The sequence below is a fragment of the Eublepharis macularius genome, chromosome 4 (genome assembly GCF_028583425.1).
Source record: "Eublepharis macularius isolate TG4126 chromosome 4, MPM_Emac_v1.0, whole genome shotgun sequence".
Classification (NCBI taxonomy): Eukaryota; Metazoa; Chordata; class Lepidosauria; order Squamata; family Eublepharidae; genus Eublepharis; species Eublepharis macularius.
The window spans coordinates 171,759,382-171,785,576 of record NC_072793.1 but is presented as its reverse complement, the minus strand read 5'-3'; the positions used below and the strand labels follow the sequence as shown (position 1 = coordinate 171,785,576).

The 26,195-nt window shown below is 44.9% G+C and overlaps 1 protein-coding gene across 1 annotated transcript in view; it reads left to right on the top strand.

The window, feature by feature from the left end:
- The first annotated feature begins 7,424 nt into the window (after positions 1-7,424).
- Positions 7,425-26,195, top strand: part of LOC129328757 (zinc finger protein 493-like) — a 196,553-nt gene continuing 177,782 nt past the window's right edge. The window contains 3 exon segments of the mRNA XM_054978035.1: positions 7,425-7,503; positions 9,173-9,258; positions 9,777-9,903. Of these exon segments, the coding sequence (XP_054834010.1) occupies positions 9,870-9,903 (34 nt within the window). The 5' untranslated portion in view covers positions 7,425-7,503; positions 9,173-9,258; positions 9,777-9,869.

The following is a 26,195-nucleotide window of genomic DNA, read 5'->3' as shown; positions in this document are numbered from 1 at the left end:
GGCAATCCTAGATCAAATGCAGTCTCTCGAGCTGTGCCCCAAAGCCAATCCAGACAGAGGTTCCCTCAAGGGACTCACACAGAGGGATTGTGTGTAGCAAAAAGGGTTTCCCACCCTCTTTCTTTCTCTACCAGACTGCATCGAAAAGACACTGTTGATGTGTTCATTCCCTCCTCCTTTGTGTGGTGAAGGGAGAAGAACCGCCATGCAGCCAGCTCAGGTATGTGGTGGTTGTGGTGATGAGGTCACTGGAAAGATGGGCAGGGGGCTGCAGGGATGCTTCCTTCTCTGTTGTGAGGCTCAGAGGATCAGGTTCCTTGCCCTTGGATCTGGTGCTGGAAGATGTTCAGGGTGCCCACTGCAGGGGCAGAAAATTTGTCACGCTTTGTCTAGGATGGCATGTGCAAAGAAACTCAAGCAGGGGCTATTAAACAATTCTGGACCACAAATTTCCCACAAACTATGACTTGGTCCTTTACCATATGAACATCTCCAGCCTCTTCCCACAAAGCAGTTTTCTCATGCCATGGGGGCAGCCCTTCTGGCTCCAAGATCCCCCACGGATGGCCAGAGGGAGGAGCCAGATGTCTTCGTTTGTTTGTGCTGGTCTTCCAGTATTAATTTCCTATCTCTGTTTTTCACTTTTCTCTGCCCTGGATCAGCTTTCCAGTGATGTAAAGAAAATGCACTCCTCTTCTTCTTCTTCTTCTTCTTCTTCTTCCAGGATTCAGTGTCCTTTGAAGAGGTGGCTGTGCATTTCACCCACGAGGAGTGGACCCTGCTGCGCCCAGCCCAGAGAGCTCTTTACAAGGAAGTCATGCTGGAGAATTTTGGAAACGTGGCCGCTCTGGGTGAGGATCCCTTTTGCCTGGGCTGTCTCCTTCTTGCTGTGAGGTGTGACTGTAAGGAAGTCCTTAATGCTGAAGGACGTGGGCAGTCAGTCTTCCCTGGGCCCATGGCCTGATCTCTGCCACACTCCATGATCCTTCCTCTGATGTGGGAGGGATTCTGGGCTGTCTTTGCAGAGGGGGATCTCCTATCTGGCAATCCTGTGTTTGGATCACATGAAGTTCCATCAGAATAGGTGCCAAAGAATGCTTGGCCTGGAAAAAGTGGGAGGGTCTAATCAGGGGCTTCCTCCAGTCTGAGCTTGCCTTCCCTGGGCTGAGATGCTGCTGTGGAGGAAACTCCTCTGGCTTCTCTGCCACTTTACTTGCTTCTCAGCTGGCCTTTCCATCTCAGTTGGGCAAGAAGTAGGCACAGAACTGCCAGTGCCAGATGGACAACTCTTGACCCCTTACTGTACACCACACCCTGTTGCAGTCAACTTGGGGTGGCATTGCTGCATTGATGTGCATTAAAAGTATCATTATTCTGGTGTTTTTCCCTCTGATGAAAAGGATCGCAGATTGCCAAACCTGACCTCGTGTGCTGGCTGGAAGGGGAGGAAGAGCTGCTTCCCGTGACCTCTGACGAAGAGGAGAGATTGGCAGGAAGCTGCTCAGGTCTGTCATGGGATGGTGTGGGGCCTGCGGTTCCTTCCAAAGGTGAGTATATTTCTGTAACATGGTTCATCCTCACAGTTGCTTCTCCTCAAAAGAGACTGGATGCTATGCAGATGCTGAAACGCTGCCTGTAGATTTTGAATGTATGAAAGATGCAACTACTTTGTATCTAGTCAGATCATTTCTGCCAAGTTCTCTCTGAGTGGCAAGGACTGTCTAGCCAAGGGACCCTCTTCCTTCTGAGATCCCTTGAACTGGAGGTGCCAGGCCTTGATCCTGGGAGCTTGAGAAGCAAAGCATGTGCTACACTGCAGGGGCATGACCCAAAGCAACTCCAAGAAAGATCTCCTGAACACGTTTTTGCTCCCTCTGTAGCACAGAGCAGTCCTGTACGTGACTGCAGGATCTGACGCATACAATAGGCCAATCTAAAATCCAGCATCTTGCTTTCGGTAGTGTTGATTGGCAGTTTTTATGGGCACCACTGAGAAGGATTGGGAAAGGACCAGATTTTCTTTCACGACTATTTTCTTTTTACTTGCACATGCTAGTGAATGGGATTTGGTCTGCTAATCTAAAGTGAGCTGGGAAAGTTAGGCAAAATCTATCTATTAAAACTGTAAACAGCCCGAAGGGCAAAATTAAAAACTTTCTTCATGCAGTCCAAAGGTGTATGATGCGTATCATAGGAACGTGGAATGTGAGATGCAGGAATCCAGGTAAGCTGTAAATTGTAAAACCAGAAATGGAACTTTTAAACATTTCAGGCCTGGGTGTGAGTGAACTTAAATAGTCCAAACAAGGACATTTTCAGTCATTCATTTACTGGCCCTCCAAAACTCACCCCAGTCATGCAGACATACGTAGGACCTCTAAGTAGATTGAAAATGAATATAATAGAAACAAATCCAGTTTCCCCCCTAGATTTAAAACCCTCCTCTGTGATGCTGAAGAGGCAGACAGAAATAACTGAATATTTCAAGTTTCTTGTTCAGACTAGATTACCCTCTTTTCCATCAGGCAGGTCACCTTCATCCAGACCCTCTCCCATATATATTAAAACATCAACGATTGTCTCTCTTTTTGAATGTGCTCTTCTCTTTCTTTCAGGAGGCGTGTTGGAGATAGCAAATGAAACAAAAGAGCATTCCATGATGGCGGAAGAGGAAACATTTCTCCATCTGAAAGACTACGTTGAACATTGTGATAAACAAAGGAAGGAAGAAGGGGAAAACCCACACAAAGAAAGATATAATTCTAGTCACTTACAGGATAAGGATTTTCAGCACCAAAAAATATACAAAGACAATAGGAGTGAGCACACTGCAAGAGGGGAAAATGATCCTGAAAAGTCACATATTAATATTCAATGGAACACTTATAAGAAGAAGAAAATATATAAATGTATAGAATGTGGGAAAATGTTCAGGTACAGTGGAAGCCTAATTTCCCATCAAAGAGTTCACACAGGGGAGAAACCATATCAATGTCTGGAGTGTGGGAAAAGATTCAAGCAGAGTGGACATCTTACTGTTCATCAAAGAATTCATACAGGAGAGAAACACTATAAATGTTTGCAGTGTGGAAAAAGCTTCAAGGAAAGTGGAAAACTTACTGTCCATCTAAGAGTTCACACAGGGGAGAAACCCTATCAATGCCTGGAGTGTGGGAAAAGATTCAGTCACAGCGGAGCTCTTACTGTCCATCAAAGAGTTCACACAGGGGAGAAACCATATAAATGCCTGGAGTGTGGGAAAAGCTTCAGTGAGAGCGGAAGCCTTACTTTCCATCAAAGAATTCATACAGGGGAGAAACCATATCAGTGTCTGGAGTGTGGGAAAAGGTTCAGGATGAGTGGAAATTTTACTGTCCATCAAAGAGTTCACACAGGGGAGAAACCGTATAAATGTCTGGAGTGTGGAAAAAGCTTCAAGGAAAGGGGAAGACTTACTGCCCATCAAAGAATTCACACAGGAGAGAAACCATATATATGTCTAGAATGTGGGAAAAGATTCAGGCAGAGTGGAGGTCTTACTATCCATCAAAGAATTCACACAGGGGAGAAACCATATAAATGCCTGGAGTGTGGAAAATGTTTCAGTGAATGTCAAAAACTCAACGCCCATCAAAGAATTCACACAGAGGAGAAACCATATCAATGTTTAGAATGTGGGAAAAGATTCAGACGGAGTGGACATGTTACTGTTCATCTAAGAGTTCACACAGGGGACAAACCATATAAATGTCTGGAGTGTGGGAAAAGATTCAGGCAGAGTGGAGATCTTTCTGCCCATCAAAGAGTTCACACAGAGGAGAAACCATATAAGTGCCTCCAGTGTGGAAAGAACTTCAAGGAAAGCAGAAAACTTATTGTCCATCAAAGAATTCATACAGAGGAGAAACCATATAAATGTTTGGAATGTGGGAAAAGATTCAGGCAAAGTGCAAATCTTATTATTCATCAGAGAATTCACACAGAGGAGAAACCATTTAAATGTCTAGATTGTGGGAAAAGATTCAGGCAGAGTGGAGAACTTACTGTTCATCAAAGAATTCATACAGGGGAGAAACCCTATACATGTTTGGAATGTGGGAAAATGTTCAGGCAGAGTGGAAATTTTATTGTCCATCAAAGAATTCACACAGGGGAGAAACCCTACAAATGCCTGGAGTGTGGAAATGGCTTCAGGCAGATTGGACACCTTAAGTCCCATCAAAGAATTCACAAAGGGATAAAAGCATAGAAATCTCAGATTGGATCCCTATGGACATTCTAGAATGACAGGGGAAAAAAATTGCCACTCTGTGAGGCTCTGGTTTCATCGTGAGCACGCTGGCATCCCTGGCAACTCTCACCAGTCCCCGAGCAGTGCTCAATGATATCCCTCTGAGTGGCAGAAAGAAAGAAAGAAAGAAAGAAAGAAAGAAAGAAAGAAAGAAAGAAAGAAAGAAAGAAAGAAAGAAAGAAAGAAAGAAAGAAAGAAAGAAAGAAAGAAAGAAAGAAGCAGTGCCAACCAGTGCCTTTCCATGAAGCCTTCTTCCGCCCCCACCCCACTGAATCTACAGAGGACAGGCAGGGAAGGCACAGCCACTGCAAAGTCCCAAAAGAGGAGCATGGAGTCTCTAGCTGGAGCCAGTACTCTCCAGTGCACCCCCACATGTGAGTCCTGTAGGGTTGCCAACCTCCAGGTAGGGCCTTGCACTCTCCCAGAATTATCCGTCATCTCCAGCCCATAGAGACCACTCCCCCTTGAGGAAATGACAGCTTCAGAAAATGGACTCTTATGGCATCACCATCTCGTTGTGTTTCTTCTCCTAAAATTCAGCTCTCTTTAAGAACCACCACAAATCTCTGAAAGTGTCTCAAGTAAAGATGATAACTCTACATGAGTGCCAGACTCACAGCCTTACTTCTGCCAAGCAGTGTTATCGTAAATGGCGGGTTGTGTGTGTGTCTAGATTATATGACATCTTCCCCAGCAAATACTTTAACACCCACCTTCCTCACATCATCCACCAGGAAATGCCTCCCATGTGTCAAGTGATATGGTTCTTCAAGCCACCGGGGTGCGGGAATGGCAACCCAAAGACAAAAAAGCCACCCATTCTCCTGGCAACATTGGGCAGAGTCCAGGCTCAAACTCACGGACACCATAACCACGGGTGGCACCCTTACCACCTGGACGTGAAGAAAAAGCTGAGGCTCAAGGAGGTAAAACGGGTTCGTTCAGACCCCCTCTATACATATATCACTTGTCAATAACAATGTAATATACCACACAGTGTCTGTCTATTGCAATTTTACTCCATATAAACACTCATATCGTCCACTTTCCCATTCAATTTACTGGGTGAAACATCCTCCGATCGTTACACTACATATAACCAGTCGCATAGTTCTCTTTCTCATTCAAAATGCTTGGTGGACTTGAATTGGTTATTCAGTGATTTGTATGTGTTGCCTTCTTCAAACACACAATTAAACGTTGGTCGTAGAAATTCCTCCGGTGTTGTCAACTGAAAGCAATACTCGGAGGTATGGGCATTGTCGGCTACGAGCTTTGCCGGTTTCTTTTGTATTGGCTCGTTTCAAGCGTTGTCTTTCTCTGGCCAATAATTCCTTCCAGCAAGCCTGTCTCCAATCCTGGCTAAAGTGCAATCAATCTCGTTTTGGGTGTTTGGGTTTATTTTTTGTCCATCTGAGGAGGCGTCTCCAAGGAGAGACTTTTTGAGGCGAGAAGTGATTTCTGAAGAGTGATTTGAGGTGAAGGAGTGTCCTGTGGGGAGAACCAAAAGCAAGCTGGAGGTCTGCAGTGGAAGCAGAACTGAGGCAGCCAAGCTGCAGCAAGAACCGAGTGCGAGAGACTTTCATGAGACTGCAGTGAGAGCGTAAAGACTCGGGTAGCTTCCTCATGTTTATAGATATGTGCCCTACTTGAATTACCCATCCTTCCATTTCTAATCTATCCTGTTTGTATTTTAATTTATTCTTGTAAAGGGGGATTACAGGGTTTGAGGGAGTTGCTTTGAAATTGCATTTCTCTTATTAGTAATTATTGCATTTCTTATTGCATTTCACCTATTAGTAGTTATCCCTTTGTTAAGAGGAGTGGAAGCTGGTGGGCTAAGGGCGGCCTTATTTTTCTCTTCTTCAACCCCTCACCTTTCCAGTAACCAACCCAGATCCCAGATATTTGCCTTCCACTGGGATTGGTGGGAGAAATGTGGTTTATTGTATTAATGTCCCAAGACTTGTGGGTGATAAGACCACTGTTTCATCAGAGGGAACACATTGTTGCAGAAGGAACACAGAATGCCACTAATTAAAATACTTTTTATTTTATATCAACAGAGTGATATTTTTGAAATAGCAGATATCTATCATGTCATTTGGCACTTGTGCAATCAAATCGCCAATTTGTGAGGCAGGAGTCATGATGTTTGCTCATCAGCTGTGATGGTGCCCTCTTGGTCTCCTCTGCCAATGAGGGGATTTACATTTAGTATTATAATGATCCTCTTGAAGCTGCCCTAATTCTCCCATTTTGTACATGTCCTCCTTTTTTTCTTTTGTGGTACTGTTGCCATTGTTCCTTCTTCCTTTTGAGAAGATACAAAACGTCTGCAAGATCTCCAACGAGATTCAGCACGACTAATAACTACCTGGTTACTGCATCCTATCATGCTGGCCTGGATCAGTTCTTTGAATAAAAATTGAGTCTCCTAAAAGATCAACAAAATTTCCCAAGGTATAAGCTTTCATGGCTCAAAGCTCACTTCTGTCCCCCAAGCAATAGCCATGTGTACTTGCTTTTAGGAGACTCTTGCCCTTCTCCACCGCCTTTCTCGTTTACTATTTGGAAATTCTGCTTTGAAATATCTGCAATCTGTACCCTGTTGCATTGTTTACTGAATATTGCATTGCACAGTGTTACCTGCCTTGAGTCTCAGTGAGAAAGATAGACTATAAATAATGTAAATAAATAACTAAAATATAATCTGATGCTGTCTTGGTTTGCGGTGCCAGGGTCCATTGACGGAGACTGCGATGTTTCTGACTGCCAGGCTAGGAAACTGTGGACCTGATTTAGTGATACCCTCTCTGGGTCTGGAATGAGAGCCGCGGAGTGCTTTGACTGCCTCTGGGAGTGGGATAAGAGCTCTGGGGACAGAATCAAAACCCCCAGAGTGGGATGAGAGTATCCCATTGAAATAGCAATAGAGGCTGATCCCTTGCGGTGGGCTATCATATTTATTTGATGCTGAGTAACTTCTATCTGCCCCTTCCTCAGATGCTGTGTTTCCGTTGTCTCTCCTGGGTCCTTTAAACTGCTGAAATGCTCTTTGAAGGGTTAAAGAGAGAGAGAGCTCTAGTCCTAGAGAGGCAGATTAGGGGTGGAGGTTAGAAAGGCGTGTGGGGGGGGTTGTAGGAATGCCATTTTCTGTCCCCCTCCCCTCTGCACAAGTCTCCTTGCTGCTGCTGGAACTGAGGAATTTGGTGAGCTCAAAGGGGGTTTGGAGGGAGAAAATATGGGGAGGGGCTGCAATGCAAGGCCCAAAGCAGAGAGAAAGAGGGAGGGTTCCGTGGGGCAAGCAGAAAGTGTCTCATCTCCCATCCCTCCCAGTTCTCGATTCTGCATCTAAGAGAGCCACGAAGCCCTGCAAAGGCTTGAGGTGCAGAACCCAAACCCGGCGCTTAGAGAAGGAAGGGGGGGGGTGATGGGAGAAAGTCTTTTCCTGACCTCCCCCCTCCCCAGAAGTGGCCTTGGAGTCTCCCGGGCTGCTGCTTGAATGGCTGGGAGGGAATCTGGTGAGCTCAAAGGGGCTTTGGAGGGGGAGATATGCATGGGGGGGGTAGCTGCAATGCAAGACACCCAGCAGAGAGAAAGAAAGAGGGAAGCAAGCAGCAAGTGCACCTTAACCCAGACTGAGTGGTGTGGTGTGCAGTTCCCTGCAGCAAGGTGTGTGTGTGAGAGAGAGACCCCTCTCCCCCTATTCCCACCCTGCCCCACCAACAGCCCCCACCAGAGGGAGCTGCTTGGCCCCATTCGGCAGAGCCAGGACAGTTCCCTGCAGTTGGCTTATGGGCAGGATCTGAACCCAGTTCCTTTTGGCGTTGGAAGGACTCAAGTGGTTCCAGGTTTCAGAGGCACTTTTAGAAAGGAGGGAGGAAAGTGCAGAGGGGTGAGGGGGGAAGGAGGGCACGTATGCAGGAGGGGAGAAAGGATTGGGGGGAGTTAAGAGGGACATTGGGGGCGGGGTCTTTTCAGGAGAGGTGCTGAAGAAAGGACCAAGGGAGCCTTTCTCCTTCAGCCTTGTTCTGGTCAATCTTGGGGGCTGTTTTGCTCCTCTGATGGGCATGTGGAAACAGTTTTTTCCTTGCAAGCCCTTGTTATCCACAGACGAAGGATCTCTTTGGGGTCTGCAGGCAAGAGACACGATCTCTGCCTGGCACAGGTATGAATCTGAGTCTCAGACCTGGACCAGGAATCCAGGAGGAATTGGCAGCAGAGATCTGAGTAGACGGTGTTAATTTAGGCCGTGTTCTCTTGTTTTTTCTATGCATAGATTCAGGGTTGCTTCACTGGAAACTGTGGGTGGAGGAACCCGTTTTCCTTCCTTTAAAATCTCCCTAACACAGAAAAGTTTCATTGCCAGCAGAGGCAGAGAGAGCCAAATTTTTTCCCCTTCAGGGGTAGTTTTCTCTGTTCAAGGAGTTTTTTTGTTCCTTTCTGGCGTCTCTCTCCTGCCACCTCGAGTCAGGCTGTCCATCCCGTCACCTCAGACTCAGCCGCCTCATTCCCTGCACTTCATTCTGCTACTTCTGTAGGGCAGGCCAGAGGGCCTTCTCTTCTTTCAGCCAGGAGAAGGGCATGGTGTGGCTTCGAGCAGGGCCAGGAACTCCTTGGCCTGGAACGGATTTTTAGCGATTGGGAAGAAGCTTTTAAAAGATGGGAAGGGGATGGCGGAATAAGGAAGGTGGGTCTGCCCTTCGAAAGAATGGATAAGCGGGAGGAGGGGGGAGAGATTTGGGGCAATCCTAGATCAAATGCAGTCTCTCGAGCTGTGCTCCAAAGCCAATCCAGAAAGAGGTTCCCTCAAGGGACTCACACAGAAAGAATGTGTGTAGCAAAAAGGGTTTCCCACCCTCTTTCTTTCCCTCCTAGACTGCATCAAAAGGACACTACTGATGCCTTCATTCCCCTCTCGTTCATGTGGTGAAGGAAGAAGAACCGCCATGCAGCCTGCTCAGGTATGTGGTGCTTGTGGTGATGGGGTGACTGGAAAGATGTGCAGGGGGGCTGCAGGGATGCTTCTTTCTCTGTTGTAAGGCTCAGAGGATCAGGTTCCTTGCCCTTTGTTCTGGTTTTGGAAGATGTTGGAACTGCCCACCCCGCATCTCAGCCCTCCCGAGACCCTCCTTGTCACCTCCCTGCCAACCCTCTGTCTAGGATGGCACGTGCAAAGAAACACAAGCAGGGGTTATGAAACAATTCTGGACCACAAATTTCCCACAAACTATGACTTGGTCCTTTACCATATGAACATCTCCAGCCTCTTCCCACAAAGCAGTTTTCCTGGCTCCAAAATCCCCCACAGATGGCCAGAGGGAGGAGCCAGATGTCCCCATGGAGCTCTTCTTTCATCTTCTTTTCTTTGTGCTGGTCTTCCAGTATTAATTTCCTATCTCTGTATTTCACTTTCCCCTGCCCTGGATCAGCTTTCCAGTGATGTAGAGAAAATGCACTCCTCTTCTTCTTCTTCTTTCAGGATTCGGTGTCCTTTGAAGAGGTGGCTGTGCATTTCACCCACGAGGAGTGGACCCTGCTGCACCCAGCCCAGAGAGCTCTCTAAAAGGAAGTCATGCTGGAGAATTTTGGGAACGTGGCCTCTCTGGGTGAGGAAATCCCTTTCTCCTGGGCTGTCTCCTTCATACTGTGAGGTGTGACTGTAAGGAAGTCCTTAATGCTGAAGGACGTGGGCAGTCAGTCTTCCCTGGGCCCATGGCCTGATCTCTGCCACACTCCACGATCCTTTCTCTGATGTGGGAGGGATTCTGGGCTCTCCTTGCAGAGAAGGATCTCCTATCTGGCAATCCTGTGTTTGGATCACACGAAGGTCCATCAGAATAGGTGCCAAAGAATGCTTGGCCTGGAAAAAGTGGGAGGGTCTTCCCTCCAGTCTGAGCTTGCCTTCCCTGGGATGAGAAGATGCTGTGGAGGAAACTCCTCTGGCTTCTCTGCCACTGAGTTCTCAGCTGGCCTTTCCATCTCAGTTGGGCAAGAAGTAGGGACAGAACTGCCAGTGCCAGACGGACAACTCTTGACCCCTTACTGTACTCCACCACACTCTGTTGCAGTCAACTTGGGGTGGCATTGCTGCATTGATGTGCATTAAAAGTATCATTATTCTGGTGTTTTTCCCTCTGATGAAAAGGATCGCAGATTGCCAAACCTGACCTCGTATCCTGGGTGGAAGAGGAGGAAGAGCTGCTTCCCCTGACCTCTGATAAAGAGGAGGGATTGGCAGGAAGCTGCTCAGGTCTATCTTGGGACTGTGTGCGGCCTTCCAAAGGTGAGTGTATTTCTGTGGCATTGTTCATCCTCACAGTTGCTTCTCCTCTAAAGAGATGGGATAATATGCAGATGCTGAAATGCTGCCTGTAGATCTTGAACATATGAAAGAGGAAACTACCTTCTACCCAGTAAGATCACTTCTGCCTCTCCCAGCGGCAGGGGCTGCCTGGCCAGGGGTGTTTCCCAGCCCTGTTGCTTCCAAGATCTCTTGAACTGGAGGTGCCAGGCCTTGATCCTGGGATCTTGTGCCTGCAAAGCAAAGCATGTGCTTTAATGTAGGGCATGATCCAAAGCATCTGCAGGCTTCTCTCTCTATGGACACATTTTTCCACCGTCTGCAGCACAACACAACACTGAAGGGTCTGGCGCCTAGAGAATGCCAATCGAAAATCCAGCATGTTGCTTTCGATAGTGTTGATTGGTATTTTTTATGGGCACCAGTGGAAAGTACCAAATTTTCTTCCATGGCTATATAGATATTTAAATTTTAATTTAGAAAGTTAGGGAAGATCTATCTGTCAGATATAAGGGGCTAGAAGGCAAAACAAAAACCCTGCTTCATGCAATCAAAGCTGAGCAACACACATAATAGACAAACGGAATAATAGCAACCGCAACAATAATAACTGTGCTTCATCTAGACTGATTCGTGCCCCACCCAGAGTGGTGAACAAGTTAGTGTTATTATTATCCCCTCAATGCAGCTGGGGAACTGGGGCTGAGAGGAGTGGCTTACCCAAGGCCACCTACTGAGCTCATGGCAGTCATGGGATTCGAACCAGTAGAGTGCTGATTTGCAGCCGAACCACTGCAGGAAAGCTGGAAATTGTAAATCAAGTCATAGTCTAGATTTTACATTTTAAAAAAATTGGGAGATTTAAAATTAGGTATAGAGTCACATCTATATAAAACATACATTGTTTATCAAAAATGTGGAGATAAGAGAGAATGTTAGCAAACGTTCCCCAAATTCACAGAAGTGGTTTGCCCATTCCTGCTTTTGCATACCAACCTGGACTTCCTTGATGGTCTCCCATTGTAACACTGACAAGGGCCAGCCCAGCTTAGCTTCAGAGATTTGACTAGCCTGGGCCATCTGGGTCCAGTAAGCCAATACATAATCCAAATCCTTCCTTCCTCATTGTATTTTACACCCTAGCCAGTACTTTCCCCTCCAGATTAACAGTCAATTTCATGTTCACAGATCCAGAGAAGTTAGCCGTGTTGGTCTGTAGTTGCAAAATAGAAACGAGTCCAGTAGCTCCTTTGAGACTAACCGACTTTATAGTAGCATAAGCTTACAAGAACCAAGTTCTCTTGGTTGTCTTGTTGCATCTGACGAAGAGAACTTGGTTCTCGAAAGCTTATGCCACTATAAAGTTGGTTAGTCTTAAAGGTGCTGCTGGACTTTTTTCAATTTCATGTTGTCTGCAGACGCCAGTCTAGAAGCGAATTTACTAACCCAAGAAATGTGGGAAAGGGGTCTTAGTGTGTGTGGGGGGAACTACTCTGCAGATGCCCCAGGGGTGGGAGTGGGACAGAGCCATTGCTGGTCAAGTTGGAGGGGCAGGCAGGTTGGCCTAGGGCTGACACGGATGTAGCACAGATTCTGGGTGAACAGCTGCCTTTGATGGGAGGCAAGAGTGCTTCTCTTTAGATGTGATGCAAGATTGACAGCTGCCACTCGTTCAGCAACTCAAGGCAAAGAGAAAATGAACTGTCACTTCCCAGGTTGGCTTGTCGTTGAATGTAAACTTGATGCTTTATTTTTCTCCCTTTCTTCCCATGATTGATTGCTAAAAAACTAAAGCCTTTGGGAGACATACTGGGAGAGAGGATGTGGGTTCTATTTGCAAATAGTGGGTGTCCTTCGGAGGAGAGGAGAGGAGAGGAGAGGAGAGGAGAGGAGAGGAGAGGAGAGGAGAGGAGAGGAGAGGAGAGGAGAGGAGAGGAGAGGAGAGGAGAGGAGAGGAGAGGTCATTCCAGGTTTGGCAGAGGGAGCTGTGGTAAAACAATCCTGCAGGCCTGTGTTGTGCCTCTGGGAATGAGGGATTTATTCTGCCTGCATTAAGCTTAAGTTGCTAGACCTCAGCAAGGAGACCACCTCTTCCCAGCCTTTATCTCACTCAGTCCCATTTCTTCAAGTCCATTAGCTCCTTAGAGACCAACAGGATTTCCAGAGCATAGGTTTTCAAGAGTCAGGCCTTCCTTCATCTGATATCTCTTCAAAGCTTACACTCTGGAAATGTTGTTGGTCTCTGAGGTCCAAACTGGAGTGGAAACTTGGCATCCTAGTGCAGACCAACATGGCTCCCTACCAGGAAAAAACTCCTTTCTTGTTTCTCAGAGCTGCCTCCAGAAGCCTCTAAGAGGTCTATAACCTTCGTGCATGAAAAAACCCTTCTTTAATAGTATCACAAACCCTTCCTCCTTTACATCAGGCAACAGGGAAGTAGGGGGAAATTTCTGAACTCTCCCTTGTTAGAGATATTCTGCATAGAGCAGCAGACCCAGAATGAAGGTTTTTAGAAGCATAAGGATCAAAGGATACCAATTTCAGAAAGGGGATTGTTCATCTCAGACAGTATAGCATTCAATTGAGACACAAAAGACAAACAGTTGAACACCATCAGGCTACAACATCTCAGCACACCAAAAACCAAACGTGGAAAAATGCAACAGCTTTCCTCACACTTTACTTCTGTGATGTTTAAAGAAAGAAGCACATTTGACATCTTAGCTTGAGGATTGTTCTTCAGAATAAAATGAACCCAGTTGCTGTCTTTATCTGGCAGCTCGTTTCACACTCGGTCATTTGGTGGTGAGTCTCCGTTCTGCTGGATGGTTGCTTCTGACTGCCTTCTCCAAGCCTGGCTGCCCTGGGCTGTCTGCCTGCTCTTCCTCCTTAAAGCCAGAGTGCCTCCTTCCCACAAGTCCCTGGGCAGAAAATGCCAAAGATTTCTCCATTGCTTATGTGACCCAGCCCGAGAGCTTTCTCTCCCTGGGTACTAGACCACAGCCAGGAATTGAACTCTCCCCCAGTGTTTCCCCTCGTTCCCTTTCACCGTTGTGGTTTACTTTCTGTTACCTCCATGTGGCTAGAATTAGAACCGCACTCTGTCCACCTGGAACCAAACTCTTGGTGCCAGAATCAGACAACTCGGGGGAGCCCATGCACTATGTGGCACAAGGACATATCCTAAGACATGTGTTAGAAGGGCACCAGTCAGCTCTGTAGCCCTCCCAACCTCTGCCCAACTGTGCCAACGTGCCTGGACACCAATCAGGACCTCTGAGCAGACTGAAAATCAAGGTGATAAAAACACATCCCTCTTTTCCTACATCTAAAACCCATCTCTGTATTGTTAAAGAGGCAGACAGAAATTACTGTTTATTTGAAGTTTCTTGTTCACGTTAGATTACCTTCTTTTCCATCAGGCAGCCACCTCTGTCCAGAACCACTCTCATACGTATTAAAACACGAGCTATTGTCCCTCTCTTAGAGTGTGCCCTTCTCTTTCTTTCAGGAGGAGGGTGTGAGATGGCAAACGAAACAAAAGAGCAGCCAGTGGTGGAGAAAGAGGATATATACCTCCATCTGAAAGACAACATTGAGCATTCTGATGAACTGAGGAAGAATGGGGGGAAATACCTACCCAAACAGAGGAATAATTCTAGTCATTTATGGGATAAGGATTCTCAACAGCAAACAATATACAAAGATAATCGAGATAAGAACATAACAAGAAGGGAAAATGTTCCCAAAAAATCTGATACTACTATTCAACATAACACCCTAAACAGGATAAATATATATAAATGTGTAGAATGTGGTAAAATTTTCAGTCGCAGTGGAAGTCTAATTTCCCATCAAAGAGTTCACACAGGGGAGAAACCATATATATGTCTAGAATGTGGGAAAAGATTAAGGCACAGTGGAGCTCTTATTGTCCATCAAAGAATTCACACAGGGGTGAAACCATATAATTGTCAGGTGTGTGGGAAAAGATTCAGTCACAGTGGAGCTTTTACTGTTCATCAAAGAGTTCATACTGGGGAGAAACCATATAAATGCCTTCAGTGTGGAAAAAGCTTCAAAGAAAGTGGAAAACTCACTGTCCATCAAAGAATTCACACCGGGGAGAAACCATATCAATGTCTAGAGTGTGGCAAAAGATTCAGGCAGAGTGGAGTACTTACTGTTCATCAAAAAATTCACTCAGAGAAACCATATAAATGTCTGCAGTGTGGGAAAAGATTCAGGCAGAGTGGAGATCTTACTGTCCATCAAAGAGTTCACACTGGGGAGAAACCATATAAGTGTCTCCAGTGTGGAAAGAACTTTAAGGAAAGTGGAAATCTTACTGTCCATCAAAGAATTCACACAGGGGAGAAGCCATATAAATGTCTGCACTGTGTGAAAAAATTCAGGCAGAGAGGAGATCTTACTGTCCATCAAAGAGTTCACACTGGGGAGAAACCATATAAATGCCTGCAATGTGGAAAGAGCTTCAAGGAAAGCAGAAACCTTACTGTCCATCAAAAAGGTATTAAATTTAACGCCACGGAGTTAAGGAAGAGAGCGGACTCGTGGGAGCGAGCTAAAGCAAGCCCCATGATGTCGAAAAAAGAGTGGCAATCGGCAATAGAAAATCTGGACAAAAAACTTTTAGAGGTGATTAAAGAATTTAAGGACATGAAATTGGAGCTGATCAAAGAGGTTAAACAGACAGTAAAATCGGAGCTGTCAGAAGTAAAATCAGAGCTGTCAGAAGTGAAGAAAGGTATGGAAACAATACAAAATGAATTACAAGGAACGCAGCAGAGAGTTAAAACAGTAGAAGGAGCGATGGAGAACTTAGCAGACACGCAACAAACAGAGATGAGACTGATGAGGGGAAGGATGGCGGTTGCGGAAAGTAGACACATGGAGAAGCAGCTCAGATTTCGCGGTTTGCCGGAGATAGAAGGAAAGACAGCGCAAGAACAGATGACTGAGGTGTTAGCTGAGTACCTGGGGAAGGAGGAGGAGGAAGTTGTGGCTATCCTTGATGTGGCATATCGCGTGAACTCGAGAATTGCAACCCAGAGGAAAGTACCAAGAGATGTGATTGTGCAATTTACAACACGAAATATGAAAGAGAAGATTGTGACTAAACAGTTTCAAGATCCATTGGAGATCGATGGCAAGACAATTATCATAATGAAGGAATTACCCAGATCAGTGTTACTAGATCGGAAAAAATACAAAGCGCTAATCCAGATGTTGAAGGACATGAAAATCAGGTACAGATGGGAGCTTCCAGAAGGTTTGTCCTTTGAATTTGGAGGCGCCAAAAAGCGCATTAGATCTGAGCGGGAGATGGAGCGATTTATAAGGGACAATGAAAAGGACTTACCAACAAGATTATGAGTATGGAGTGTAAAGTATTATCTTGGAATGTAAATGGACTAAACTCACCGAATAAGAGGAAAAATATTTTCCACTGGCTATTAAAACAAAAATGTGACATTGTTTGTTTGCAAGAGACTCATATTCGAAAGCAGGATGTAAAATATTTAAAATTGGGAAAATTGGGCAAGGACTTTGTAGCAGCCTCAAGCAAGAGAAAAAGAGGAGTGGTGTTGTATGTAAAAGAGGAGCTACAGCCAAAATTTGTAATGAAAGATGTGGAAGCCAGATTTGTAGCAGTGGAATGTACTTGGAATTTAAAGAGAGTGTTGGTAGTCGGAGTTTATGCACCTAACGGTGCAAAAGAAAGCTTCTTTGAGGATTTGAGGAAGCATTTAGATGATCTTTCATATGACCAGATAATTCTTGCTGGAGACTTCAATGGAGTGACAGACTTGGAATTAGACAAAAAGACAACAACGGCACAAAAGAAAAGAGGATTATTACCAAAGCTTTTTTTTTAGTTGACTCAACAAGAGACTCTCGAAGATGTATGGAGGAGAGAATATCCTAAAAGCAGACAGTTTACTTTTTATTCTGCAAGGCACTCTACATTATCAAGAATTGACAAGATCTGGGCCTCAAAAGACTTAGCGTTATGGACTAAGGAGGTAGAAATAATGTCGATGGTAGGCTCAGATCACAACCCAATTATGTGGAAACTAGGGAAAAGGAGAAAAAGGAAAGCATGGAGAATAAATGAGGACTTGCTACAAGAAGGAGAGAACATGGAGATATTGAGAAGAGAGACAAAGTGCTTCATACAATATAACGTGAACAAAGAAGTACCAACTGACAAAGTCTGGGATGCTTACAAGGCGGTTATAAGGGGCATACTAATGGACTTAAATGGTAGAGCAAGAAAGAAGAAAGAGGAGAAAAGACAAGAGATTGAGGAAAAAATAAAAGCCAAAGAAACACAGTTAAAAAAGAGACCAGGGAAAAAGAAAATATATCAGGAAATTAAAATACTCCAAGAACAGCTAACAGCAATGAGTAATAAAGAATTGGAGTGGAACCTTAAAAGACTGAATCAGAAAGTATTTGAAGGTGCAAATAAACCTGGGAAATACCTGGCATGGCAATTGAAGAAGAGAAGGGAAAAGAAAATAATAAATAAAATTTGTGAAGACAATAAAACGTATTTGGAACAGACTGCCATTAGTAGAGCCTTTTATAAATTCTACGCTAAGTTGTACAATAAGAAAGAAGTAAATAAAGAATCAATAGCGTCATATTTGGAGAAAACGAAACTTCCAGAAATCTCGGAAGCTTGGAGAAATAAATTGAACAGTGAAGTAACGGACGAGGAAATAAGTAAGGCAATACAATCTGCAAATCTAGGAAAGGCGCCAGGGCCAGATGGACTTACGGCTAAATTTTACAAGACAATGGCCAATGAACTGGCACCATTCCTAAAAGAGGTGATCAATGGAGTTTTAAGGGATCAAAGAATTCCAGACACCTGGAGTGAAGCGAATATATCATTGATCCCAAAAGAGGGCCAAGATTTGACTAACGTGAAAAATTACAGACCTATATCGTTACTTAATAATGACTACAAAATTTTTGCGAAGATATTGGCGGAGAGACTGAAGGGGTGGCTCTCGGAGGTTATAGAGGAGGAACAAGCAGTTTTTTTGCCAGACAGACAAATAAGAGACAATTTAAGGACAGTCATTAATGCTATTGAATATTATGACAAGCGTTGTGACAAAGAGGTTGGTTTCTTCTTTGTTGACGCTGAAAAGGCGTTTGACAATTTAAACTGGGACTTTATGTTTGCCACTATGGAAAAGCTACAATTGGGAGAAAGGTTCATCAGAGCAATTAAGGAAATTTACAGAGACCAGACTGCAGCAATTGTGGTGAATGACGAAGCGACCAAGAAATTGACTATAAGTAAAGGAACAAGACAAGGTTGCCCGTTGTCTCCACTGTTGTTCATTTTAGTATTGGAGATCCTGATGATACAAATACGACAAGATGAAGAAATTCGAGGAATAAAAATAAAGGACTATTCATACAAGGTCAGAGCATTTGCGGATGATATAATGTTAATTGTAGAGGACCCATTGGAGAACATGCCAAAAGTGATAGATAAGATTAAGGAGTTTGGAGACTTGGCAGGTTTCTATATTAATAAAAAGAAGTCAAAGATACTATGCAAAAATATGACTAAGCAGAAACAACAATTATTAATGGAAAGAACGGACTGTGAAGTAACAAGTAAGGTGAGATATTTGGGAATTGAACTGACTGCAAAGAATATAGATCTATTCAAAAACAATTATGAGAAACTATGGACTCAGATAGAGAGAGACTTGATTAAATGGAATAGGTTAAATCTGTCATGGTTGGGTAGGATTGCAGCAGTTAAGATGAATGTGTTACCAAGAGTAATGTTTTTGCTACAGACAATACCAATCATCAGAGACTCTAAACAATTTGAAAAATGGCAGAGGAAAATATCAGATTTTGTTTGGGCAGGCAAGAAGCCTCGAGTGAAAATGAAAGTTTTACAAGACGCAAAAGAAAGAGGCGGAATGCAACTGCCCAACTTGAGACTTTACCATGATGCAATCTGCCTAGTGTGGCTGAAAGAGTGGATGACGCTAAAGAACAAGAAATTACTAGCCCTAGAGGGATATAAAAAAATATTTGGATGGCATGCATACCTATGGCATGATAAAGTAAAGGTGAACTCGATGTTCCTGCACCATTATATACGGAGAAGTTTATATATAATCTGGAAGAAGTACAGAATTTACCTACAAGAAGGAACTCCTTTGTGGGTAGTTCCATATGAGGTGATAGATCCGAGAGCTGTTGATAATGAGCAACAATGTTTAACTTACAAAGAAATAATTAGAACTGAAGCATCCAAACTCAGAATGAAGACGCAGGAGGAACTATCACCTTATTATGACTGGTTCCAGTACAGACAGATCAGAGACTTATATAATTCGGACTCTGTAAAGGGAGGTATACGAATAGAGAACTCGGAACTAGAGCAGACCCTTTTTAAAGAGGACAAGAAAAGAATATCCAAGGTATACCAAGTACTGTTGAAATGGTATACTGAGGATGAGACAGTAAAAACACAAATGGTGAAATGGGCTATAAATTTTAATAAAGAAATAACAATGGAGGCATGGGAATACTTGTGGAAGACTACAATGAAGACAACGACATGTACTAGCATTAAAGAGAACATTTACAAAATGATCTATCGTTGGTACATGACACCAAAGAAGATTGCGCTAGGGAATTTGAACACTTCTAATAAATGCTGGAAATGTAGGAAACATGAGGGCTCCCTCTATCGTATGTGGTGGTCGTGTGAGGTAGCTAGGCAGTACTGGGGGGAAATAATAAGAGAAATGAGTGAAATTTTACAATTTCAAATAAATAAGAACCCAGAACTCCTGCTACTAAACTTGGGCATGGAGGGAATTCCAGCCCATCACAGGACGTTGATATTTTATATGACAGCAGCAGCTAGACTTTTGTATGCGCAAAAATGGAAAGTACAAGAAGTGCCAACTATTGAAGATTGGATTTACAAATTGCTGTACATGGCAGAAATGGACAAGATGACAAGAAAACTGAGAAATCTGGACTCAGGGCAGTTTAACACAGACTGGGAGAAGCTGAAAAAATATTTGGAGAAGAAATGGGAGGTGGGAGGAGAACTGTGGCAGTTTGAGAACTACTGAAGTACAATAAAATGTAGAGGGGGGTGACTTTACCGGGGGGGAGAAGAGATAATTGTGAACTTCTAAGCAGTTAGATTAATAGATTGATATATATACAGATATATATAGACGAATAAATAGAATATCGATAGAAAATAATTAATCATAAGGGCTAATTATAAGGACTGATTAACTAATAATATTTTCTTTTTGGTAAGATTGGTATAATGTAACAAACTGAATATGTTTATTTGAAGATATATATGAGTCAAATTGATTGATTATGTGATGATAGTTATATAGAATTATTATTGAAGGGAAGTAGAAATATTAAAGTAATTATATATAACTAAAAGAATGAGTAACATATAGAGCATAAGTCAAATTGTTTGATTTAAACGAATGTATGATCTATATGGTTTATGATTTATAGAAATATTTGAAATTGGAATTATGGAAATTGGGATAAATTGTTTATCCAATATGGAAATAATGACTCATAGTTTGGGTATAGAGTATTAAAAATAGTTAAGAATGTATTGCTTAGAACAAATGGGAGACCATATATTTGTTAGATAGAGGAATTTAAAAGGAGTAAGGGAAAAGGGACAAAGGGTTGGAAAACTGTTGGAAGTCAACAAAAAAGGGGGGGGGAAGGGAGGGGGTTAGAAATGGAAAATGGGGAAATTGATTGTAATGTATAAATAATTGATCCTAACCCAATAAAAACTTTTCTAAAAAAAAAAAAGAGGTCACACAGGGGAGAAACCATATAAGTGTCCCCAGTGTGGAAAGAGCTTCAAGGAAAACAGAAAACTTACTGTTCATCAAAGAATTCACACAGACGAGAAACCGTATAGATGTTTGGAATGTGGGAAAAGATTCAGACAGAGTGGAAATCTTAGTGTTCATCAGAGAATTCATACAGAGGAGAAACCATATAAATGTATGGAATGTGGGGAAAGATTCAGGCACAGTGGGGCTCTTACTGTTCATCAAAGAATTCACTCAGAGAAACCGTATAAATGTCTGCAGTGTGGGAAAAGATTCAGGCAGAGTGGAGATCTTACTGTTCATCAAAGAGTTCACACAGGGGAGAAACCATATAAGTGTCTCCAGTGTGGAAAGAACTTCAAGGAAAGCAGAAAACTTATTGTCCATCAAAGAATTCACACAGGGGAGAAACCATATAAATGTTTGGAATGTGGGAAAAGATTCAGGCAGAGTGCAAATCTTACTGTTCATCAGAGAATTCACACAGAGGAGAAACCATATAAATGTCTGGACTGTGGGAAAAGATTCAGGCAGAGTAGAGATCTTACTGTTCATCAAAGAGTTCACACAGAGGAGAAACCATATAAATGTTTGCAATGTGGGAAAAGGTTCAGGCAGAGTGGAAATCTTACTGTCCATCGAAGAGTTCATACAGGGGAGAAACCCTATAAATGCCCAGAGTGTGGAAAGGGCTTCAGGCAGACTGGAAATCTTAAGTCCCATCAAAAGATTCACAAAGGAAAGAGAGCATAGAAATCTCAGATTGGATCCCTATGAATATTCTGCAGTGGTGGAGAAAAAAAATGGTCACTCTGTGAGGTCCAGGATTCATACGGAGTACACAGCATCCGTGGCGACACTCATCAGTCCCCAAGCAGTGCCCGGTGACATCCCTCTGAGTGGCAGCGCCAACCAGTGTCTTCCCATGCAGCCACAGCCCTTCTTCCACCCACCCCCACCTCCTCCCCACTGAATCTACAGAGGACAGGCAAGGAAGACCCAGCAACTGCAAAGCCCCAAAAGAGAAGCATGAAGTCCCTGGCAGGAGACAATGCACTCCAGTGCACCCCCACAGATGAGTCCTGTAGGGTTGCCAACCTCCAGGGGGGGCTGCAGTTCTAACAGAATTACCCCTAATCTCTAGCCCACAAAGACCACTTCCAGGAGAAGGCTCCCATGTGTCAAGTGTGATATGTTTCTTCAAGCCACCGGGGTGCAAGAATGGCAACCCAAAGACAAAAAAGCCACCCATTCTCCTGGCAATGGCTTGACTGGCAGCATAGGGCAGACTCCAGGCTCAAACCCACAGACACCATAACCAAGACTGCACCCTTACCACCTGGCCAACCAAGCACACACCAAGGAGGAAAATTGTTGGGCTATGGGCATTCATCCCCCCAGCAATATGGGCCAGGCCAAAGAAAGGGATGGCCCTGTGCCAAAACAGTTGCATTGCACCAAAGGTCACTGGTTTGATGGCCACCTGGGGAGACACCCGAACTAGGCTAGCCATGGGCAGCTGATGTTCTGCCCCTGCAACCCTCAGAAGGGGAGATGGAGTGGCCCAGGTGACAGCTTCACCAGACAGCCCTAATTTTGTCTGACATACCCCTTCACAAACCCTGTATGACACACTCAAAGAACTGCCAGTGCCCTTCCACCCCAGCTCCTCTTCCACACACCTGCCCTATTACCCAAATAGGCAGTCTCCTAATTAGAGAATGAGACAAGTGAGAGAGGGTAACTGGGATTCTCCACCTATATTTATAGAGATGATTCCCTTGGAGAACTCTCAAGTAAATATGGCAGCTGTTCAGAAATGGTTTAATAAAAAAAACAGATTGTTTTCATTAAAAGACTAGAAACAAAGCCCATTGTGCAAATAAATGCAATGGGCTCTAGAAAGCTGGGGCTGGGGAGGGCTGGCTGGCAGGCAGGGGGGTCTAGGAAGAACTAATAGGCAGGAAAGGGCTTGGGAGGGCTGGCAGGCGTAGGGGCAAGTGGGGGTCTGGGGAGGGCTGAGAGGCAGGTGGGGTCTGGGGAGGGCTGGCAGGTGTAGGGGCAAGGGGGTCTGGGGAGGGCAGAGAGGCAGGAGGGGTTGGGGAGGGTTTGAAAGTAGAGGACAAGGGGGGTCTCGAGAGGGCTGAGGTGCAGGATGGGTCTGGGAAGGTCTTGCGGGTGGAGGGGCAAGGGGGGTCTGGGGAGGGCTGACAGGCAGGAGGGGTCTGGGAGGGTCGGCAGGGAGGGGACAAGGGGGGTCTCGGGAGGGCTGAGATGCAGGGTGGCGACGTGCCCGGTGTCCTGTGAGTCCTGCTGGAGCCGGGGTGATGGGAGTGACACGGCCTGTCTGCGGCAGAGCTCAGAGGGTGGTGGGCAGTTCGCCCCTCCCGCCCCCCCCCAGCTCAGCCAAAAGCACGCCTGCAAGCTCCAGTGGAGCCAGGGTGTGGGCGAAGCACCCACTGCCCTCTGAGCCCCGCCGGAGCCATGCTGCTCTTGGCGGAACCGGGGTGATGGGGCAGAGGCAAAGCTCCCGCCGCCCTGTCGGAGCTGGTCCACACCACTCCCGTTGCCCCGGCTCCAGCGGAGCTTGCAGGACGGCGGACACCTCGCTCTGACCCCGCTGCCCCGGCTCCACCGAGCATGGCTCACCTCGTCTCCAGCGGAGCTTGTAGGGCAGCAGACGCCTTGCTCTGACTCCTCACCCCGGCTCCACTGAACCTGGCTCACCCCAGTTCCAACAGAGCTCGCAGGGTGGAGGACGCCTCGCTCTGGCCCCGTTGCCCCAGCTTTGCCAGCAGACGGACGGGCAGGCTCACCTGGATCTCTGCCGCCAGCGGAGCCCTCCAGAGACTGGCTTTGATGGTGCCCATTTTATCCTGGTGCATCTGCACATGCGCACCAGGATCAATGTGCGTCGTCAGAAACCCACTAAGAGAATTATATTATAGGATAATTTTAAAAGGCAAATGTACAGAAAACTGCACACTGCGTGCATACAAGGCAAACTCACAAAATTGGGGAGGAAAGGGGCAAAGGAGTTTTTGGGATGGTGATAGCCACCAGTCTTGAAGATGGAGGTCTGTAGAGGAAGCAAAATGGCCAGCATTTCAAGGAGAAGAGGGTGTGGGGGTGGATCTAGAACACAGCCACCCACTGGTGCGTAGGGGACCCCGATATAGGGCAAAGTGCTCCTTGGGGCAAGCTGCCATCTTTGCCTCCAAAACAGTGACTCGATGGCTTCCTCTGGAGGTGTTGCCAACACCTCCTTTTGGCAACAGTTTTCTACAGTTTCTACAGTCTTTCCCATAGCCTTTGTTTTTCCTCTGGAGGTGGACAGTGGAGTTGGGAGAGCTGTAACAGGTCTGCCTGAGGTGGACTTTAAGTGTAAGTGGTGCTTACACCACTGAACTGAATGTGAGAGTCTTTCATGAAACTGCAGGGAGAACTGCAGGGAGAAAGACTTGGTTTGCTTCCTCAGTTTTATAGATATGTGCCCTACTTGAATTATCTGTCCTTCCATTTGTTATAAGTGGTTGGCCCGGCATCCGCCATTTTAATAGTAGTTTTAATATGGCTGCTTGTAATATAAAATATCACCAGGTCTCTGGACTTAAAATGGCAGCTTGTATGGCCACGAGAGAGCCCCAGCTTACAGTTGCTGAGTCGCGCCTGGGAGAGCACGGCATGAATGAGATGCCACACAGGGATGCGGACTGATTAAGAGGTGATTGGATTTGCAGTCCTTCCAGCCTCAAAGGAATCCAGTGCAACAAAGGTCTCTCAGAGTCATCCCCACACATTCCTTTCCCTCTTCCTGTGATGAGATCCCCTGTCCATGATTGAGGAGCTAATCAAATGACATTCTGGTGTTACAAGTTAATAATAAAATAATTTTTTTAAAAATGACATTCTGGAAAAGTACATTCCCCGCCTAAATTCATCAACTCAGCAGCACCGGTGGGCCTCATTAACAAACTTTCCTTTACGCTAGAGCAAATTTTGCATTTGCTTTCACACGCCCCAACAGCTACCAACCAAGGTAATCAAATCTTTTGGCAAACCAAGGAACTGACCATTGGAGTCTTTGTTCTAACTGCTAGGTGGGCTATCCCACCTCAGAACACTTTACCTTTAAAAGTAGTGCCCTGGTCTCATTCAAATTGTGCACACTTCCTGGCTGCTCCCTTAGGGTCACTTCCCTAAGCCTCTCTCTCTCTTTGTACACGCTTACCAGATCCTAAAGCGCTGTTCCTTTGAGGTTTGCCCAAAGCCTCTTGCTCTCCTAGCCAAGGACGCTGGTGTTCGAAGCTACTCTCTTCTCCTGTGGACTGGACCACTCTTCAGGATAGGTAGATATACTTACTCCCTCTCTCTCTATTCCCAGTTTCTGGCTAAGCTTCCTAGGACTCTCTCTCTGTGTGTAATTGTTTTTACCCTGTAATTCTGAGTGTTTGTGCATGCAGTTTTGTTCTTTAATAAAAGTTATTGTTTGATTCTATGCACCAGCCTTGTTTGTTATATCGGAAGGGACCCCGTAGAAATTGGTGATAGATCCTTGCGGTTGCTGGCCTCTTGCATAGCTGTCTTCCTTGCTTGCTAATTCCACTCCACAAATTATTTTATTGCAAGGAGACCAGTAACATTGTAATCTATCCTGTTTGTATTTTAATTTATACTTGTAAAAGGGGCTTACAGGATTTGAGAGAGTTGCTTTGAAATTGCATTTCTCTTATGTCACCTACTAGTAATTATCCCTTGTTTAGGAGAAGTGGAAGCTGGTAGAATAAGGGTGGCCTAGTTTTTCTCTTCTTCAGCCCCTCACCTTTCCAGTAACCAACCCAGGTTCCAGATTTTTGCCTTCCACTGGGGTTGATGGGAGAAATGTGGGTTACGCAATTAATGTGCCAAGACCTGTGGGTGATCAGGCCACTGCCTCGGAGGGAGCACATTGCCGCAGAAGGAACACCAAACTCCACTAATTAAAATCCTTTTACATCAACAGAGTGATGTTGTATTTGAAATAGCAGATTACTAAGTTGTCATTTGGCTTGCTAAGCCAAATGGTCAATGGTCAATGTAACAGGCGGTCTTTTTGAGGCAACAGTCATGATGGTTACTCATCACCTGTGATGGCTTCTGTCACAAACTTTTGCCGTCTTAGAATCTTTGGTTCAGGAGGAGAAAGGCCTAGTTTACAGAGCTCATTAGAAAACCAGTACACAGTGACCTGGCAGATGAGAGGTTACTGGCTAAGGACTTTCTCAGTGCCTAGCACCGATTAAAATTCCTTAGAACAGAGCACATATCCTTTGTACCTGTGGGGAAACAGGTTGGCCTAAACTGTAGTTCTCCGCTAGCAACAGTCCCATCCGTTCTTGAGGTTTTGATCAGCTTTGAGGCCTGAACCAGTTAAGACCCTCACTCTTAAAGTTCGATCAAGATGGGTAATAAAGCTAGAAACTAGCATCCTTTTGAAGATGGCTACCCCAGTGCAGCTATAATCGTGTGGACTTAAGCAATGATACTGTTTGCCTCTGAGAAGAGAACCTGAGGTAATTGAATTTGTGCCTGATTGTGACTGCCTTCTGAATTACTGAACTGTTTAGTTAGAGCTAACTGCTAAGCTTTTGTTTTAAATATCTTTGCACCAAATAATTGTTTTTAACTTGTTGTGGACCTTGATTTCCTA